General features: G+C 37.0%; 2 protein-coding genes across 2 annotated transcripts; both read left to right on the top strand.

The window, feature by feature from the left end:
* Nucleotides 1-502: 502 nt before the first annotated feature.
* Nucleotides 503-1,071, top strand: LOC114367144. The gene is made up of 2 exons (XM_028324290.1): nt 503-754; nt 856-1,071. The coding sequence occupies exons 1-2, from the start codon at nt 503-505 to the stop codon at nt 1,069-1,071; spliced, it is 468 nt and encodes a 155-aa protein (XP_028180091.1).
* A 13,872-nt stretch (nt 1,072-14,943) lies between these two features.
* On the top strand, nt 14,944-19,815 carry LOC114415043 (auxin response factor 9-like). Its single transcript, XM_028379549.1, has 14 exons — nt 14,944-15,315; nt 15,427-15,557; nt 15,747-15,842; nt 16,227-16,283; nt 16,384-16,536; nt 16,634-16,718; nt 16,821-16,911; nt 17,049-17,213; nt 17,304-17,423; nt 17,503-17,575; nt 17,662-17,815; nt 17,907-18,508; nt 18,623-18,810; nt 18,953-19,815. Exons 1-14 carry the CDS (start codon nt 15,288-15,290, stop codon nt 19,086-19,088), a joined length of 2,079 nt encoding a protein of 692 aa, XP_028235350.1. The 5' UTR covers nt 14,944-15,287; the 3' UTR covers nt 19,089-19,815.
* The last annotated feature ends 560 nt before the right edge of the window (nt 19,816-20,375 follow it).

Here is a 20,375-nt window from a genome sequence, read left to right as displayed (position 1 = left end):
ATTATTCCATGACATGATGCATAAAGAGATCGAGGTCTACGTGGATGACATGATCGCCAAATCAAGGACGGAGGAAGAACACCTAGTCAATTTGCAGAAGTTGTTCGGGCGATTGCGTAAATACAGGTTAAGGTTGAATCCCGCAAAGTGTACATTCGGGGTAAAATCTGGAAAATTGCTTGGCTTTGTCATTAGCCAGAAAGGAATAGAGGTGGATCCAAACAAGGTAAAAGAAATCCTCGAGATGCCCGAGCCACATACTGAGAAGTAGGTTCGGGGTTTCTTGGGAAGGTTGAACTATATAACGAGATTCATATCACAATTAATCGCCACTTACGTGCCTCTTTTCAGATTATTGCGTAAAAATCAGTCTGTCCAATAGGACAATGATTGTTAAGTGGCATTTGAATGGATAAAACGGTGTTTGATGAATCCTCTTGTGCTCATGCCACCGGTGCCCGGAATACCCCTTATCTTATACATGACAATATTAGATGAGTCGATGGGGTGTGTGCTGGGACAACACGATGAATCTGGAAAAAGGGAACGGGCCATCTACTACTTGAGCAAGAAGTTCACAGCATGTGAGATGAACTACTTGTTGCTAGAGAGGACATGTTGTGCCTTGGTGTGGGCAACTCACCGGTTGAGGCAGTATACGCTGAGTTACACTACTTGGATGGTGTCCAAAATGGATCCCGTCAAGTACTTCTTCGAAAAGCCCACTCTCACTAGGAGGATAGCTCGGTGGCAGGTTCTATTGTCAGAATTTGATATCGTCTACGTCACCCAGAAGGCAATAAAAGGGAGCACCTTGGTAGATTATCTAGCTCAACAACCCACAATGATTATCAGCCTATGCATCCAGAATTCCCTGATGAGGATATTATGGCCTTGTTTGAGGAGGAGGTTGAAGATGAGGATAGGGATAAGTGGGTTGTGTGGTTTGATGGTGTGTCTAATGCACTAGGTCATGTGATTGAGGCAGTGTTGGTTTCGCCGGACAAGAAATATATACCTTTCACAGCTAGGTTGTGTTTCGACTACACAAACAATATAGCGGAGTATTAGGCATGCGCCTTAGGGATCCGAGCGGCAATGGACTTTAGGGTCAAGTTGCTCAAAGTATATGAGGACTCGACATTGGTGATTCATCAGTTGAAAGGTGAATGGGAGACCAGAGACCACAAGTTGGTACCTTACCAGGCTAACATCAGGAAAGTGATGGAACTCTTTGATGACATATCATTTCATCACATTCCTAGAGAGGAAAACTAGATGGCCGATGCCCTTGCCACTCTATAGTCCATGATCAAAGTGAGCCCTCACAGAGATTTGTCGTACATCGAATTCAGATGTCGTGTTGAGCCTGCACATTGTTGTTTGAAAAAAGAGGAAGAGGATGATGGTAAACCTTGGTACTTCAATATCAAACGATACATTAAGAGTAAGGAATACCCACCTAAGGCCTCTATCAATGACAAGAGGACTGTACGGAGGTTGGCAGCCAGTTTCCTCCTGAGTAGGAATGTCTTGTATAAATGAAACCATGACATGGTGTTGCTTCGATGTGTGGATGAAAAAGAGGCTAAACAAATGTTAGGGGAGGTGCATGAGAAATCCTTTGGTACACATGCCAATGGACATGCCATGGCTCAAAAGATTCTGAGGGTGGGGTATTACTAGCTCACTATGGAGAACAATTGTTGCGTTCATGTGAGGAAATGCCATAAATGTCAAACCTTTGCTGATAATGTTAATGCTTCACCTGTACCATTGAACGTGTTGGCAGCACCGTGGCCATTCTCAATGTGGGGCATAGACGTGATCGGGGCCATCAAACCCAAGGCTTCAAACGAGCATCACTTCATTTTAGTCACCATTGATTACTTCACCAAATGGGTGGAAGCAGCTTCATATGCTAGCGTGACTAGGAATGTGGTGATTAGATTCATTAAGAAGGAGATAATTTACAGATATGGGTTACCCAAAAAGATCATCACTGATAATGCCACCAATTTAAACAACAAGATAATGAAGGAAATGTGTGAGGACTTCAAAATCCAACACCATAATTCCACGCCTTATAGGCCTAAGATGAATGGGGCAGTTGAGGTTGCTAATTAGAACATCAAGAAGATCATTCAGAAGATGATCGTATCATACAAGGATTGGCACGAGATGCTCCCCTTCACACTGCATGGGTATCGGACTTCTGTACGCACATCTACAAGGGCAACCCCGTTCTCTTTGGTGTACGGGATGGAAGCTGTGCTCCCGTTTGAGGTGGAGATTCCTTCTTTAAGAATCCTGGCAGAGTCAGGATTCGAAGAAGCAGAGTGGGCCCAGACATGCTTTGACCAGTTAAATCTTATCGAGGGTAAGAGATTGGCTGCCATGAGCCATGGGTGACTATATCAAAGCATAGTAAAAAATGATTTTGACAAAAGAGTGCACTCGCGTAAGTTCAGTAAAGGGGACCTGGTTCTGAAGAAAGTATCCCAGGTTCAAAAGGATCACTGAGGTAATTAGATCCCAAACTATGAAGGACCGTTTATGGTGAAGAAGGCTTTCTCAGGAGGAGCATTGTTGCTCATGAACATGGATGATGAAGAGCTGCCTTCACCTGTGAATTCCGACATCGTCAAGTGATATTACGTGTAATACTTGGGGCAATTCAAAGGCTCAATATTTGGACCTCCTCAAGGACTAATTAGGATCTCCACGTCTTAAGTGTTTTGTAAAACAATAATCGCAGCATTAATAAATATGGATTAATGATTTGCATCTCTCCCTCTAGTGTTGTGTCCTTTGCACTCTTTTATTGTCGTCGGGCATCAACGTACACTCTCATTTTTTTTCTCACTCACACGATCGGTATTCCGGAGCCATTCGGCACGTTCAACAGAAGTGTCATAAGCGTTAAGTAAAATTGAACACGACAACGAAAAGAGGAAATCACAACACCTGTTTAATTATTATGTTTAACGTTCGATCATAAACATGCATGCATCTACATCTTATCATCAAAGTATCTTGCAAATGGGAAAATGAATGAAGAGTTATTTTGGGTGATGGTCAGCACCACACCAACTTGGGTAAGCCTAGGGGCAAATGGAAAGGTGATACGAGCATATCGTAGCATTTTTTTTAACATTTGCATGTTAACATTTTCTTTGTCAAGACATTAGAGTAGGTGCCAACAGGTGCTAAGTTCATAATCGGATTTGCTCACAATCAAGGAAAAGAATTAGGGAGGATGAGATGGCGAAGCCTCGACCACATACCACGCGTCTGGATAAAGACATTAAAGAAGCGCTCCTAGGAGGCAACCTAGTATCTCTAACCTTGCTCTTTAATTTTATGTTTTACGCTTTCCGTTGCGGGTTAGGGTTGTTTATTTTTATTGAATTATCTCATGAATTTGCCAAGAATTTTATACCTAATTATAAAGTTTAGAGGAAAATATATATATATAGTAACAAAATAATAAATAATAATAATAAAGTTTTTTTTTCAAAAAAAAAATTAAGTTAACTCGCTTGGGTGAGTGTGCACTATAGAAAAAAAATAAAATGAAGGGTGAAATTTGATTTCACCCCATTCTCTTCAAAATCACAAAAGCCATTTGAGTTGTATGTAAACCCATAATCAAATGCTTTGATTGGTGGCTGTGCTGGATGGCTCTAGGCCTATCTTTGGTTCTTTTACAAATTTGCATGTCATGTTGCTCCTTATCCTTCATTTATACATGCTTTAACATGTGCACACCAACTGTTTGATGAAATGTCACAATGGCTATTCTATGTGTTATTTTGAAGTTTGAATGGGTAATGATCTTTACATATTCCAGCCATTATTTTAGGTGTATGATCAACTTAGGTTGTTAAATTAAATGCCAAGGGTATAAACTAAGCTTGAAATTTCAGACATTTCTTTATATGCAAATACATGAGTCATTAATGAATGCTTAAAGTTATTTAGATTCAATTGGCCCAATTGTTTGGCTAAACTTGTTGCACTAGGGTGGGTACATTACACATGAATTACTGTAGAATGTCAAATTCTTTCTTTCAAAATAATACATACTGAGTTGTGATCTTTATTAGTTGTATGGTAACACATACAATTAATAAAAACCACACAAAATTGATTGACTTCTTGGTTGCTATACTTGGGATAACTAAAATAATGTGGCTATGTATTTCATGCAAAATTATTTTTATGCTAAATTTTAGTTGGATATGTCTTTATAGGCGATGGCTCCGAAGAAGCTTTTTGCTAAAAGGGCTAGGAAAGCCACCACAGGGGAGGGATATGGTGCAGCCCCGCAAGCGGAAATTGAGTTTAACGGGCACCATTTTCGAAGTGAGGAGCATCAACGCCATTTCGAGATGATTAAGGATTGGTCTTTCCTCAAAGAAAGACGGGTCCAACTAGCAGAGGGAAAGTATGCAAAATTCCAGGCAGAGGTTGCCAGAAGGCATTGGACCCAGCCGACGGAGCCCATGGCTAAGTATAACCCTGAGATAGTCATGGAGTTCTACGCAAATGCCTGGCCCACTAAAGAAGGAGTTATGGATAAGCGTTCCTGGGTGCAGGGCCAATGGATCCCATATGATGAAGATGCTATCAACCAATTCTTGGGGCATCCGTTGATCTTAGAAGAGGGACAACATTGCGAATACGCTAAAAGAAGAAGCCAAGTCTCAGGTTTTGATGAAGAAGCCATAGGCCAGTTACTGTGCTCCCCGGGACATGATTTTGCACGAAGCGTAGCAAGGAGGCGGGTACGGCTCATGCGCACTAGCATGACCGCTTTGACTGAAATCTGGATGACGCTTCTGCTCAGCAACATCCTTCCCGATGACCATAATTCTGATCTCCCGCTGCCTAAATGCCAGTTGGTCTATGCTATCCTGATCCAGATTAGTGTTCATGTAGCACAACTTATCTCGAATGTCATCTATCAGTTTGTAGGTATTGCACTAGAGAAGTCCAACAGGGCACTGGGATTTCCAGCATTGATCATAGGCCTCTGCTATTTCTACAGGGTACCGGTCATGCCCACAAAGCTCATCCAGCCCCCATTAACAGGTCCTTCATTGAGAAGTATTCCATGCCAAGGCAGGCACAACAACCGGGGCAAGACCAGTAGCAGTAGCTAGCAGCAGATGCACCACCATCGCCTCCACATCAGCCACCATCCCTAGAGTCCATTTCAGCTCACATGCAAAGGATGGAGCTCCAGATGCATGCATACATGCAGCATTTGGCTGACTAGCAGGCAGCAAACCATAGGGGGCCAGGTGCAGTTGAATGATAGCTTCTATCAGTATACATTGCACCAGTAGTGCTAGGACCCCAACCCTTACCCATGGCCTACTCCCGAGCAGTTCAGAGCCACTGTCGCATGGCCTAGGGACAGGCTTAATTTTCAGGGGCAGCAAGTCCTATGGAGGCCCAAGGAGGTGAAGATGGAGCTGAGGAGGATGGAGATATGACAAATGTGATGGATTTTTTCCTTTGAGGAGACTGAGCCTCTCTATAAGGACCTTCTAAATTTGTGAACTTGTCTTTATCTTATTTATCGCTTTTAGTACTTTGTTATGTTATTGCGTCATGATGATTGTTTGAAACAAAAAACTAAAAACTAAAAAAAAAACTTATGCGTGGTTTCTTTTCTATTTTCGCGCGCTCTTTGATTTTTTATAGTGTAGTCTCAAATTATAACTTTGTCTAGGTTTCAACCTTTTTTTTCCAAAACTAACAAGCTTTTTTAAAAGAAACAACAAAAGGGTTTTTGAAAAAAATGTGTGTATCTTGAGGATAAAAATAATGAAGGACTTTCCCGAATACCAAAGCGGACTTAGATGTTTTGCATGGACTTGATAAAAGAACAATTGTTGAAACAATGATTTGATCTGAATGTGGAAACAGACCCTAAGCTTTAGTGACTACGTAACCACAAAATTTTATATTGAGTGTCCGCATGGATATGTTCTACGATTGGTTTTGCATGAATTTCTAATTGTCATAACATATGATTCATGGAAGTGATCTAGGCATTCTTTATTTCTAAGCCATTGGCCAAACAGTTGTCCCAATGTACATTATTTTCTGCCATTTGCAAGCCTTTTGAGCCAGACATTTGATTTTTACCAGAACCCTGACCTAGGATGAAAGTTTCCTACCTTACCCTAGGATAGGAGAGCAGGGGTCTTTTTTAAGGGAGATTTCTATCATCTTTTGTCTAGTCATGGATTTTTAAAAGAAGGTAAATATTCATCAAACAAAAAAAAAGAGAAGAAAACAAGAAAGGAAAAGAAGATCAATCAAAGATGGAAAAGAGCAAAAAGCATAATAGAAAGGAAGAACAAGTTCTTTAGAATAAACAAACATTTGAACCATGTGTGGAGTTGTTGTAAAGAGCGAAATGGAAGAAAAATAATGACAACTTGGTCAAAAGCATGAAAGGATAGGAAGTAATCTCCCATTTAAAGCTACTAGCCAAATCTTTATGCCCGCTCTCCTATGCACAACAAACAAACAAAAAGAAAACCAAAGCAACCAAAGCCACCAAAGCCAAAATTTCCTACGAGTCCAACCTTAAAAAAACCTATTGATCCATGATGATTATGCACATTATCCTTGATTTGATAGGAAATGACTTGTAAAATCAATTTATAACATATCTGTGATTAGGAATTGAGATGAAACACTTGCCCGTGTGAAGCTTTATACAACTTTGAGCGGTTTTCCTCTACTTATTTGAATTCAGTGTTTCTTCTAATGCTCCTTTAGAAACGAAATGCAAAATGTCTTAATCTCATTGTTGGTTATGAGAAATTCTATATTTGTGCTTTCATTCCTCATTCGTCGCATTAGTTTTGAAAAAAATGTGTGTTGTTCTGATCGGTTTGGAGGTTTGTTTCTTTACCAAGTGTGTTCATATTTTAGTGAAAGTTTTTAGAGACTTCAATTTCTTCAGCCTTTTACATTTACAAGACTTCAATGTCTTCAGCCTTTTACATTTACAAGACTTCAATGTCTTCAGTCTTTTACATTTACAAGACTTCAATGTCTTCTGTCTTTACATTCCAAAGACTTCAATGTCTTTTGTCCTTTACATTTCAAAGACTTCAATGTCTTCTGTCTTTTACATTTACAAGACTTCAATGTCTTCAGTTTTTACATTTCAAAGATTTCAATGTCTTCTATCTTTTACAATTACAAGACTTCAATGTCTTCGATCTTTTACATCTGCAAGACTTCAATGTCTTCAATCTTTACATTCCAAAGACTTCAATGTCTTCTATCCTTTACATTTCAAAGACTTCAATGTCTTTAATCTTTACATTCCAAAGACTTCAATGTCTTTTGTCCTTTACATTTCAAAGACTTCAATGTCTTCTGTCTTTTATATTCCCAAATACTTTAATGTCTCCAATTTTATTGTACAAGACTATGACATCTTTTGCTTAATACTTTCAATACTTCAATGCCAATATCCATTTTTTTCAGGTCTCACTTCCTTTATTTCCTCGGGCAACCGATTTCGAATAGCAAGATCGCTCAGATGAAATTGGTGTCCTTATCTTTACTTACCTTTTCATTTTAAAAAAAGATAAGTAAAGAGGGGCATCTGTCAGACCCTAATTTCGTCTGGGGACCATTGTTTGTTGATCTTCTAATTCTTGCTAGTCGATTTACGACATTGGACGCTAGTTACAGTGCAAAGCGATGAACCACTCGGTGTTTTGATCCGGAAAACAAAAGATACCAAGAAAGGAGGGCAAAATGGTCTTTTCCTTGCATTTTATAGGCCTCAGCTTGCCCAAGCCAACATCTGGCTCGCCTGGGCCATCAAACAACTTCAGGGTTAAGGAACTAGCTCTTCTGGGCGAGCTCATGACTTTAGGAGTAAGCCTTAGCTCGCCTGGGCAAGTTACAAGTCCCCAAAGTGACCCTTTTTCCTATAAACAGGCGTGCTAGGGGGGCTGAGAAGGGGTTCCAACATTGGGTAGTGAAGGAAATTGAGAGAAATAAGAGAGAAGAAGAAGAAAGACGAGGAAACGAAGCCGAGGCGCTGTGGAATCACGACTGTGATCAATCCTTACATCGTTCCTTGTTCGGTGTTCTTCGTGCGACCGTCGGTTAGTTTTGTTTTTAAGATTTAAATGTGATCTATGCACCCTTAGGGGTCCCCCTTGTTGTTTTGTGCATATTCATTTCCTTCATCTATCATCGGTAAATCTTGTTTCTTTGTAAAGTTTAATCTTAACCGATCATTAGCGCTGTAAAGTTGTCTTTTAAAGACATTGAAAGTTAATAAAACCAAAAATAAAACCAACGCATAACTGAATTTCTCTCCATCAAAGTCACTTCAGATCTTTGAAGGTCCAACGCCTTAACGATCCCTTTTGTTCTTATTAATTAAAAATGAACCTTTCAAAAGCATAAAAAACAATTTGACCCATAAACATTCTCACTTTTAAAGAACTACGTAGGTCTGAATTCCTCATCGCACTTGAGGATACGTAGGAGCAAGGGCATCCCCTTGTCGACCCCAAAAATAAAAAGATATAAAAAAGGGAAAAATAAATAATTTTTTTGAAGTCACGTTGCACACTTGATTAAAGGTTTTCGTCCCTTGTGACGGGCATGTGGGGTGCTATTACCTTCCCTACATGTAAACAACTCTCGAATCCTTATTTTCAAAATTCGCAATCCTCCTTTTGGTTTTTCTAACGTTTTCCTCGAATAAACGTTGGTAGTAACTCCCGCGTGTTCTCCTTTTTGGAAGACGCGCCTTTTTATTTTCACCTCGCCCTCCTATCGAAGGGTAGGTTGCGACAGAGTGCATGTGCCATTTGAGTAAATCTTAAGGGAAGTTGTTGCAATTTGCGCTAATAGACCCAATCCTAATTGTATGTATTATAGTATTGTAATATACTTAATATTAATTTTTTTATACTTGTATTTTAAGATTGACGGTGCAACAACTACATAAGGTTAAAAGTGATTTGATGTTAATGTGCAACAATGCCAAGTAATATGACAAATAAAATTACTCTTTTATTTGAGAAAAGGAGGAGGATATTTGTCTTTATGCTTGAATTAGTTGAATGGGATTTTTGGGGTAACCATATTGTTAGTACGAAGTATTTACTAGCTTTATCGATGACTAATTTTTGTAAGAGAACTTGGCTAGCTACCTTTAGTGAGGTTCTCCCCTTGTGACACCCTAAAGTCTATTATGAATAAACATCAACTTTTCCTTTTTATGTAAACTCATTTTAATATAATCATGTTCATTAATACGATTGTGAAAATATTTTACCATAAGAAAATGTGAGTAATTTTTTTAATTCATTTATACATATAAGTCGTGACAGAAAAATAAATCATTCGGTAAAAATAAATGTATTTCGAATATAAACCATACATTTTTTGAATGAACTGAAATAGAAGTGATAGAAACTTAAACTGAGTTCTTAATTACAATAAGTATTAAGTTTGAAACCATTAGATACATCAGAGTATGGATATGTCCCAAAATACACATAATAAAAAGTTAATGACTGCAAGTAAAAACAAAATATCTAGAACCTAGGTCTACTTATACATATGCAAAAGAAAGAAAGACATCTAGTCCAAGAGGAGTCACCACTAACCCAAACCTAAGGGATAAAATATACGCAAAAAAGGTAGGACAAGAGGTCAGCAATTTAGAATATCCCTAACAGCGGGACTCCTATAAGGAAACATCCCCTATATCCTCATCGGGATCCTCCTTACTGCTTTCCTCAATGAGCCACTCGACTCCTCCCTAGGGAAGCTCCTCGTCTACTATTGCCATGCCATCCTCCATTGCATGATTAAGAGGCTCTTCTGTCACCTCTGACTGTTCCTTCTCTAACATCTCTGGGTCCTCCTCGATCTCTTCGTCCCTCAAAATGGGTGTTGGGGCAAGAGAGGTTATCACTGTATGCTAGGAGTCCTCACCGACATAGTGTGGCCCTAACATATACTGAGGAGAGTCCTCCCCGACATAAGGTGGCCTTGGCACATACTCCGACATGTCTGAAGAAGACAACAAAGACGAAATATCTATGATCTCTATAGGTTTGGCATAATAGTAGTAAAACGATGTGGGTTGTACCCACCATATGAAATACTCCACATACTATGGTGCCTTCTTGATCTTAACTAGGAACATTGTCGTGAATCGAAGGTACCCAATAATGTGGTCAACGCCCCGTACCACATTCGGGAACCATCTTCCAAACTCCACATTCAAGCTTAAGAATAAGCTTTGACTCCATTTCTGACCTTAAAAATAAAAATGTAAGGGGTAAGTCTTTATGTTTTGTCAGCCAAAACACAAAAAAATCTAAACACAAGTCAATACTCCTAAGACTAGCAACCACTATGTTGTGGTTGTCTACTGGATCTCACAAGCATCTTAAGGCATCACTTTTTTTTTAATAAATCAACATATATATCACATTGGTCAGGTAAGCAACTACCACTGGAACTGATGCAATCCTCCCTAGGAAGGGACCAGTCACTAGAGCCATGAGCAAGAGGCTCCAAGAGGATTGGGCTAGAGTTGTTGAAGAAGGCCCTAGGGTTCTCATGAACCTCAGGGTAGATTTCTGAGCCCATGGGCCAAGTTTGGGTCCAATTCTCTTTGTACATATTAGACTAGGATGTCATTATATTTGATCCTTGTATTTAGGGCTCCATATTGTAGGTAGGGTACCCTAGAAATATAGGATTTTTCAGCCCTTGTATTTTAGGGCACCTAGACTAGTTTTTGTATTAGGGGTAGTTTTGTAATTTCACATGCACTAAGTGAATATTTGATGTGTGTGGTTGGAAATAAATTTAATTGAATTGGTAGAAGCCCAATCCAATTAAATTTTAGAGGGGGAGGTGAGCATTTGCTTACTACACCCCATTGCCACATCATATAGTCACACTTTGTGTATGTCCTTCATGCTTTACATGCCTCATGACACCTAAGCACACTTAGTGGAGAATCTTGGAATTGATCTTGGATTAGTGGGCTGAACCATAACTAAAATTCACTAATCATAATTAGTGAAATTTTGGCTCCAAAGTTTGGCTCCACAAATTCAATTTCAAATTCAAGTGAAATTTGAATTGAAATTCAAATTTCCCTCCAATTTTGTGTGACACTTAGGCTATAAATAGAGGTCATGTGTGTATTTTTTTTGAACTTTGATCATTTGAATATTAACTTCAGATTTCAGAGCTCTTTTAGAGCACAAAATTTTGTGCTCTTCTCTCCCTCTCTCTTCATTCATCTATTTCTTCCTCCAAGCTCTTATCCATGGCCTCTTATGTTGGTGAGCTTCTTCTAGACTCATCTTCTCCTTGAAGTGGCGTCTCCTCTCTCTCTTCCTTCTCCATTCCGCTGTCATTTATCTTCCAAAAAGCAAAGGGATCCATTGATGAAGAAGATCCTAGGCCTACAAGCTCCAATGGAGCTTACATCATGAACTCCTAGAGCTCAATGGTCTTACAACATTTTAGTTTCGATGACTATTAAGAGGATTGTATGATGCTAAGGCTCTTACCGACTGGTCATGCCTTGCATCTATCGGATTGCCAAGTCAACACTATGGAAACACGAGTATAAGCTTGACACCTTTATCCATAAGAACTCTCAAGTCAGCGAGCATACCTCAGGTACCATTTTATGAGGCCATCCCAACTCTAAGGATTTACTCCTCAATCAGTCATCACCGAGGGTTTACTTTATCGTCATTGTGGGGCCCGACTGCTCAAGTATTGAATGTCGTTGAAAGACAAACCAAGTCCGAAAATCTTCTCGACTTAAAATCATAAACAAAAACAAGGATCACATCCACACCTAGTGGTGCGAAACCACCAATCGACCGCCGTTTAGTGAGCTTTCATAACTTCTAACACGACCCCCTTCTACAACTCTCTTGAAGAATATCTCAACATTACATCGTGAGTCTGCGTCTACTTGCATGTCTCTCAAGTGCACTACTATCTCGAAGAAAACATCCTACCCACATGGATACTCATGCTCGAGTCCCTGTGAACTAACACACAACATTGTACATTGTTTGAGATACATAATGTCCACTAGAACAAGTTCTAGTCAACATCAGGACTCGTGCCTGAGTCCCTGCATCCACTACATAAAAGTTGCACGTCTTTTGAGACGTGTTAGGCCTATTAGAATAAGGTTCTAGTCGACACTAGGACTCACACACAAGTTCTTGTAACTACCACACACAGGGTCTAACACACAAGTTCATTATTGTTCCAAGTTGTAAGTCAATTGGGTCACACACAAATCATCACGTGTGACAAAAGCCTGAGGTCACACCTCCTGCTCTAAATAAAGAAACACTTTCCACAATTATAATTATCCAGGATTCATACTTCTCGGGTCTTTTGATCATAAAAACACATATTGCATTTCATATAATCACAATTAAAATCAACATACACCACTTAGACAAAATTAACAATTCCACATAGCAACACTTAATAAAAAAATAACACTTTAACATAGCAAAGTAACCATTCATTAAAAACCTTAACTTAACTTAGTAAAAATTAATACTTTAACATAACAAAGTAACCATGCATTAAAAACCTTAACTTAAAAAATAGGGCAGATTCAATCTATAGTAAAATTTAGCAAACAATTTTATCAACATAAACTTTTTATATAACCTTTAAAACAATTTTCTTATCTTTCCAATAAGGTAAACGAATTCATTAGAAAAATTCTAAAAAGTATAACATTATTTATGGATATATTTATAAAAAATGTAAATTTATAAATTTTTTAAATTTCTAATACTAATTATTTGCAATTAAATTAATTTTTATTTATTTATTTTAACCACAGATTATAAAGTATAACATTTTAATTCTTAATAATTGTTGGTCATTATGGATATATAGTTGATTATATATGTAGCAACTAATGAAATTAGGATTTCTTTTTTTATTGATTTGATTTGTTTTTTTGAAAAAATATTTGATTGATTTCATTTTAGTTATTCGAATTTGCAGTCTTTAATTATAAAACATTTTTAAATTATAAAGATTTTAATTATAATTACAATTATAATTTTTTTATTACAAGTTAATTTATAATTTTGCATTAAATATTAATATCAGATTAAAATTGTTAGAGCAATTTGATTTGATTTTTCTAATATCTGATTGATTTGATTTTTTAATTAAAATGAAATATCGGATCGAATAAAATTCTTACAAAAAATTGATTTGATTTTTTTAATATATGATTGATTCGTTTGTTTTTTCTTGCAAAAAGTAATTATTTTATAGAATTAACTGACTAATCAAGTTAATGTTGTTAAAAATTGACTACATTTATCTTTATAATACGTCGCTTTATACTAATGTATGGATTCAATTTTTGTTATAAATTAATTAATTAAATAAATTATAATTGAATTAGTCTAATTATTTAGTCTAACGATTAGTGATTGGTTAAATTAATTATAAAATATATTTTAAAATAATTAACTATTATTTGAAATTACAATTATAAAAAATTTGTTTGCAATTAATTAATCATAACAATCAATATAATTATTATATTTCTATTTCGATGTTAAGAATGTAATCTATGACCTTTTTCATTTTCAAATTATAATTACTTAAAACTCCTAAAAAATATCAGGTGTATAGATTCCTTTTATAAATCATTTTCATATTGAGGATAGAAACTGTTGAGTCATAAGACAAATAAGAACTCTAAATAATTTTGATTTGATACAAATAAATACTAAGTTTCAAAAGTTGAGTTTGATATGCTAATAGATGAAAATGTTGTATTTGCATATGATGAATAACATGATGGTAGACAAATGCTAGTTTTGTGAAGCATTAAAAATTGATTTAATACTTTGATTTCTTGATCTTTGTGTAGAAAATGTTCGAACATCCTTCACATGATTTGTTGAAGTGAAGAAAGTAAGAGAACAATCAAATTTAAACTCTTTTTTCACCTAAAAAGGAATGTCACTACTATGGAGACTTGCTTTGAGCAAAAGTTGATTTGATGATTGAATCCAATAGAAGAAGTATTGCTCAAAGAATATAAGTTGAGTGCTTTTATCATCTTGAAGTGGATTCACATTTAATGTTGCATATAATGCTCCAATGAACACCTACTCCAAACAAAGGCCTTTTAGATTAGACAAGAGGTGAAAAAATTCTTGGTTTGACTCGCATCATAAGTATTTTATAATTCTCTCCATCTTTTATCTCTTTTATTCCTTTTCTTTTTTAATTCATAAAAAAAGTGTAAGGAGTCTTTACACCATCATCTAATTATAAATTATTGTTAAAAGATCTAACTTAATTAATTAAATATAATGTGTGAGTTATTGTAAATTTTCTGACACATTTTTCAATTTTTACTTATAAAAAACTATAAATTACTAATTATAATAAATTTATTAGAAGATATAAGGTTGATTTGTTTGTTTCTCCAGCAAACAATTAACATTTGACGATCAAGAAAAAAAATAATAAATGCATTAGTATTTATTTGAAAAATGTACCTAACTTAATTTCTAGAAAATGTATAAATAAATTAATCTCTAGAAAAGAAACTCCAAAAAGTTTATTAGGTACTACACTACTACATGTAAAAAAAAGTAAAACGAGCACTAGCTAGTGTATAAACAAGCATGTCTAGTAACAACTAACACACACAAGTCACACAGCCACTGAAATAGGCTTGTTTCTTGTGTCTGGTGGGAATAGACAACACACAAGCGACACACATGACACGACAACACCACAAGTTGAAATTAAAAAAAAATAGAAATAAACTAAATGAGGCAACGAAATTGGACGTATAAATTAATAAACAAAAGGACTCACTTCGTTACAACGGAGAAAGAGTTTGGACATTCATTATTCCAACCGAGTAACGCCGTTTCACAGACAAAGACCGCAACAGCGTCGTCGTTCAACTTCAACGGAACCTCTTCATCTTCTTCTTCTGAAGAGTGTTTTCTTTTTTTTTTTGTAACTCTGGAACTCTTACGTTAGACGCTGTCTTCAAGATTTTTTTTTTTGTAACGGGATCTTGTAAAGAGGATTCACTGATTCAGATTGGTGACAAAACTTGACAAAGCGAATGGTTTTGTTGTCGTGAATATTTCTTCTTTTGTTTTTTTTTGGGGGGGGGGGGGGGGGGGAGGGGGGGCGTTGACTTGTGTTGAACCATGTTGAGCCGCGGGGCGCATGGCGAAGGTGGGAGTCGAATGAGTGAATAAATGTTTTTTTTTCTTTTGTGGAATTTGAGGTTTGTTTGTTTTGGTTAACGTTGTTGTTGTTGTTTTTTTTTTTTTTTTTTTTTTGCAGTGGTTGGTTCTGGTGAGAGTGGTGAGGATGAGCTGTATGAGCAGCAGTGGAAGGCATGCGCGGGACCACTGGTGGATGTTCCTCGTGTTGGCCAGAGAGTCTTCTATTTCCCACAAGGCCACATGGAGCAAGTGAGTTTTTGCAAAAAATAATATATTTTTTTATGTTTTTGTTTTTTATTTTTGTGTGTAATAATGAAGATGAAGATATAATTTGTCTTTGTTTTGGAAGATTTGTACATGAAACAGCTAGAAGAACGTGAATTTTGATTTTTTTTTTAAATTTATTGATGTTGTTTGGTGGTGATGGTGGTGGTGTAGTTAGAGGCTTCAACAAACCAGGAACTGAATCAGAGGATTCCTTTGCTGAAGCTTCCCACGAAGATCCTATGTCGAGTTGTGAATGTTCATTTACTGGTAATTTTCTTTTCTCTTGCAATTATTCTTCATTTTGTTATTTTTTTTTAATTTAAATTTTGTGAAGGGGAAATTATGAATCTTGTTTGGTTGTGTCGAGAAGATGGTGGAAGGGGCATCTTGGTTTTTTATGGAGTTTCTATTATTGTGTGAGGTTTTAAATTCCGATCGTGGTCGTAATTTTTACACGATCCTTGTTGTTGTGAGAAATTGTGGGCAAATGAGGTTGATGTGACTGCAATTGTGGTCATGTAGATTCCAAAAACCTTCATGCTGTAGTCAAAATTGCGGTCACGGATCGTCTTTTAAAATGTTGATTTTTATGTTATGGGGGAAAACTGGAAAAGGATATGAAAGCTTACCTTGAATTTTGGCATGTTTTAGGCTGAGCAAGAAACGGACGAGGTTTATGCGCAAATTACTTTGGTGCCGGAATCTAGTGTAAGGATGTAGATGCCCTTTTGATTTTCCGTATTTTCACGGTCAACCTTAGATTCTTTTCCCAAGTTGTATAGATTCTAATGGAATAAATGCGTCATAGCAAGACGAGCCTACAAATGCTGATCCGTGCACTGCTGAACCTCCAAGAGCACCAGTTCACTCGTTCAGCAAGGTCTTGACTGCTTCAGATACCAGCACCCATGGAGGCTTCTCCGTTCTCAGGAAACATGCCACGGAATGCCTTCCTGTGTTGGTAATGCGATCTGTTCCGGTATTTGTTGAATTGTTTGTTGGTGTCCTTTTCCAGATTGTCTTATTTTGGAAAACTATGTTTGAATTTGTTTTATTAGGACATGTCCCAACCAACACCAACTCAGGAATTGGTTGCAAAGGATCTTCATGGTTATGAATGGCGCTTTAAGCATATATTTAGAGGTAAAGGAAATGAGAATTGGGAAATTTTCTTTTCAGTCCTTGTGATTTAACTTTCTGATTGCCTACTAATTTTACCTTGAACTTGTTTTTCTTTTTTATCAGGTCAACCACGCAGACACTTGCTCACGACTGGCTGGAGTACTTTTGTGACCTCCAAGAGATTAGTTGCTGGAGATACCTTTGTGTTCTTGAGGTAAACATTAATTACTTTTCTTTTTGTTAGTTTTATTCATATGGTTCAGAAAATTTCTGGGTTTTTACTGCAAATTCATGCCAGATTTGTTCTGTTTTGCTATGCTATTGTTACTTTAACGAAGATCTTGTGTGTAGAGGGGACAATGGGGAATTACGCGTGGGCGTAAGACGTCTAGCTCGTCAAGCAAGTAGCATGCCTTCATCAGTGATTTCTAGTCAAAGCATGCACCTGGGGGTTCTTGCAACCGCCTCTCATGCTGTTGCAACTCAGACTCTTTTTGTAGTATATTATAAGCCAAGGTAGAAATTTTACTTGTTTCAAGAACTAGAAAATGCGTTTGGTGATAAATAATTTATCGATGATTGTTGACACGGCTTTTGTTTGCTTAGGACGAGCCAATTCATCATAGGCGTGAACAAGTATTTAGAGGCTATGGACAAAAAGTTCAGTGTCGGCATGAGGTTTAAGATGAGATTCGAGGGGGATGATTCTGCTGAGACTGACAAAAGGTAGTAAAATTTATTAAGTTGGTTGGTTTATTATGTGTAACCTTTTCATATCTCTTCATTCTTATACACTGTTGATCAGATTTTCGGGTACCATAGTTGGAGTGGAAGATATTTCTCCTCATTGGGTAAATTCAAAATGGCGATCACTCAAGGTATGGTCATCTTTCACTCTGCAGTTGTTTCTTTTATTTTTGGTAATCAAACGATTATCATTTTTTCATATTTTGTCAATCTTCAGGTTCAATGGGATGAACCTGCAGCTGTTCCCAGACCTGATAGGGTCTCACCATGGGAGATAGAACCCTTTGTTGCTTCTGCTTCTACACCCTCAGTTCAACCTACTATGGTAAAGACTAAAAGGCCCCGGCCACCCAGCGAAACTCCAGATGTTGGTGAGGAACTATTTTAATAACTCCTCATTTCTTGTATTGATTGAGTTATATTGGTTTTGTTTGACACTTGACAATTACTTTCAAACTATAGACACAACATCTGTTGCTTCTGTTTTCTGGGATGCTGGTCTGCAACAGGCTGACATGGCACAAAAAAATGTTTTGGCGGAAAGCAAATGGAATGACAATACTGGTACGTGGCATCATATGCAAACTGACATGAATAGTAAAAGCAACAGTGGCAACACTATGTTAAGGAATCAGACAGAAGGAAGTTGGCTATCTTCTCCGCATTCTAGTTGTCCCTCTCATTTGTTTCAGGACGTAACAGATGATAGCAAGATTGTCTCAGCTTGGCCGGTTTCAAAGCCTCACTCATCCAAATTGAACAATGATCATGTGCTCGACCAAGTTGACAAGGAGAGCAAAGTTGAGACTGCTACAAGTTATCGGTTGTTTGGAATTGACCTTATTGATCCTTCTAGGAACTCTCCTTCTGTAGAGAAGGCATCTGCACAAGCAGTAAATGTACCCAAAGTTACTACTGAAGGCTGTACCAGCACCTTGTCCCGAACCGATGCTGGCCATAAGTCAGATGTATCAATGGCTTCTTCCATGGAGAGGAAACAAGAACAGCTGCAAGTATCACCAAAGGATACTCAGAGCAAGCAAATTTGTAGAAGTCGAACCAAGGTTTTGAACATAGATTGTTTGTTTAGATAAATAGTTTACATGCTTTATAATACAAGTCTAACAAGAAAATTTTCTAACATGAGCCTTCCATTGATGTTCAAAACCTGCCAAAAGGTTCAAATGCAGGGAGTTGCAGTGGGTCGTGCTGTGGATTTGACCATGTTGGATGGGTACGGTCAACTTATAAATGAATTGGAGGATATGTTTAACATCAAGGGACAGCTTCAACACAGGAATAAGTGGGAAATTGTCTTCACTGATGATGAAGGTGACATGATGCTTGTGGGAGATGATCCATGGCCGTGAGTATCTAATTATCTATTTAAACACAATGTTTCTGCTGAAAGAATTATTAGGAATAGAAGTGCCGATTTAATAAGTACAAGTAGATAATTTAATAAATCAGTGTAACACCATACTTATTGGCATCATATTTTCTTGCAGCGAATTCTGTAATATGGTGAGAAGAATCTTCATTTGTTCCAGCCAGGATGTGAAGAAGATGAGTTGTGGAAGCAAACTGCCAATCTCCTCAGTGGAAGACGGGACCGTAATAAGCTCAGACACGACCGAAACCTGAAACTTTGACATCTTTCTTGTGGTTTTGCGTTTGTTTGTCAGCATCCAAATGCTGATCCTTCTTCTTGTTGCTTCAAATTGTTTGTGGGAAGGAAGTTGGTCTATTTGGGCTGGGTAAGTTTCATGTTATTAAATGTGAAACGCACTAGCTAATTGTAAACTTAATTTGTAGAGACACCACCAGGCATTAATTGTGCTAGAAAAAAAAGAGACCAAAACAGATTTCTTTAATAAATTAGTAGTGGGAGATGGCAAATTTAGGCTTAGTATATGTGAATATTCATGTTAAGTTGGAAGAAGAATGTTGGGGGTTGATGTTTTGAAAAGACTTGCCTTTTCTAGTCAAGGGGGCTTATTCATTGGAGCTTTGTATGCGTATAATGTGCACTTTGTTGTTATCCTCTAAAATTTCTAATCTGGGTGAGTCAATGTCTGTTGCTGTCATCAGTGAATGTAAATTATGGCATTAAATTGCTTCAATTGTAGTGTTCAGAAATACAGTGGTCCCCTGTGCCAGTCACTGATTCGCCTGACAAATGGGTTGAATTTTGCAGGGTGGTGGCACCCCTCAAAATTCAACAGTAAAAATTCCAGCAATTACCACACTGGGAGAAGACCTACTTACTCTTAAGAGTAAAGTCGTGAACACTTACAAATTTGACAAATTTAACTATTGAATCCGGATTTATTTTAATCATGTAATATTTTAAATAAATTGAATATTCATAGATTTGTAATTTTATAGTCAATTGGAAACATATTATAGTTAAATTTGATAAAGTATTAAATAACTCTTAATGTACATGAAAGGATATTAAGTGAAGTTAGGAAAGATTTATTACTAATAATGCTGATTAGTATTTTTTGTACTATGGCCACATTTGAGTATTAAATATTTATGATCAGTTAATCATTCATGGATAAATGTAACATTCCTATTTACTAATAGGACTTGATGAAGCAGTAGAAGTGTAAATATATATTTTTAATGTGCATGTTATTAAATTGTTACCATTTATAGTCCTTGAGAGTGGCGTGTAGTGTTGAGCCAAGATCTTGAATATCCTAAGAGGGAGAAAAACGTTTATTGGAAATGTTTTCCTCTAGGTAAAATCAGTGTAACGTGAAGCCTTTTTATTCCTTCTATTAACGAAACACATACTTGCCTACGGAGGTTGTCTTAGAGTAATACGATGTATATTCTCCAATTGGTATAAGCTATTTTACACACACACACACACACACACACACACACACATATATATATATATATATATATATATATATA

The sequence above is a fragment of the Glycine soja genome, chromosome 1 (genome assembly GCF_004193775.1).
Source record: "Glycine soja cultivar W05 chromosome 1, ASM419377v2, whole genome shotgun sequence".
Classification (NCBI taxonomy): Eukaryota; Viridiplantae; Streptophyta; class Magnoliopsida; order Fabales; family Fabaceae; genus Glycine; species Glycine soja.
The sequence above is the reverse complement of the archived record's forward strand: the minus strand, read 5'-3'. Positions and strand labels throughout refer to the sequence as shown.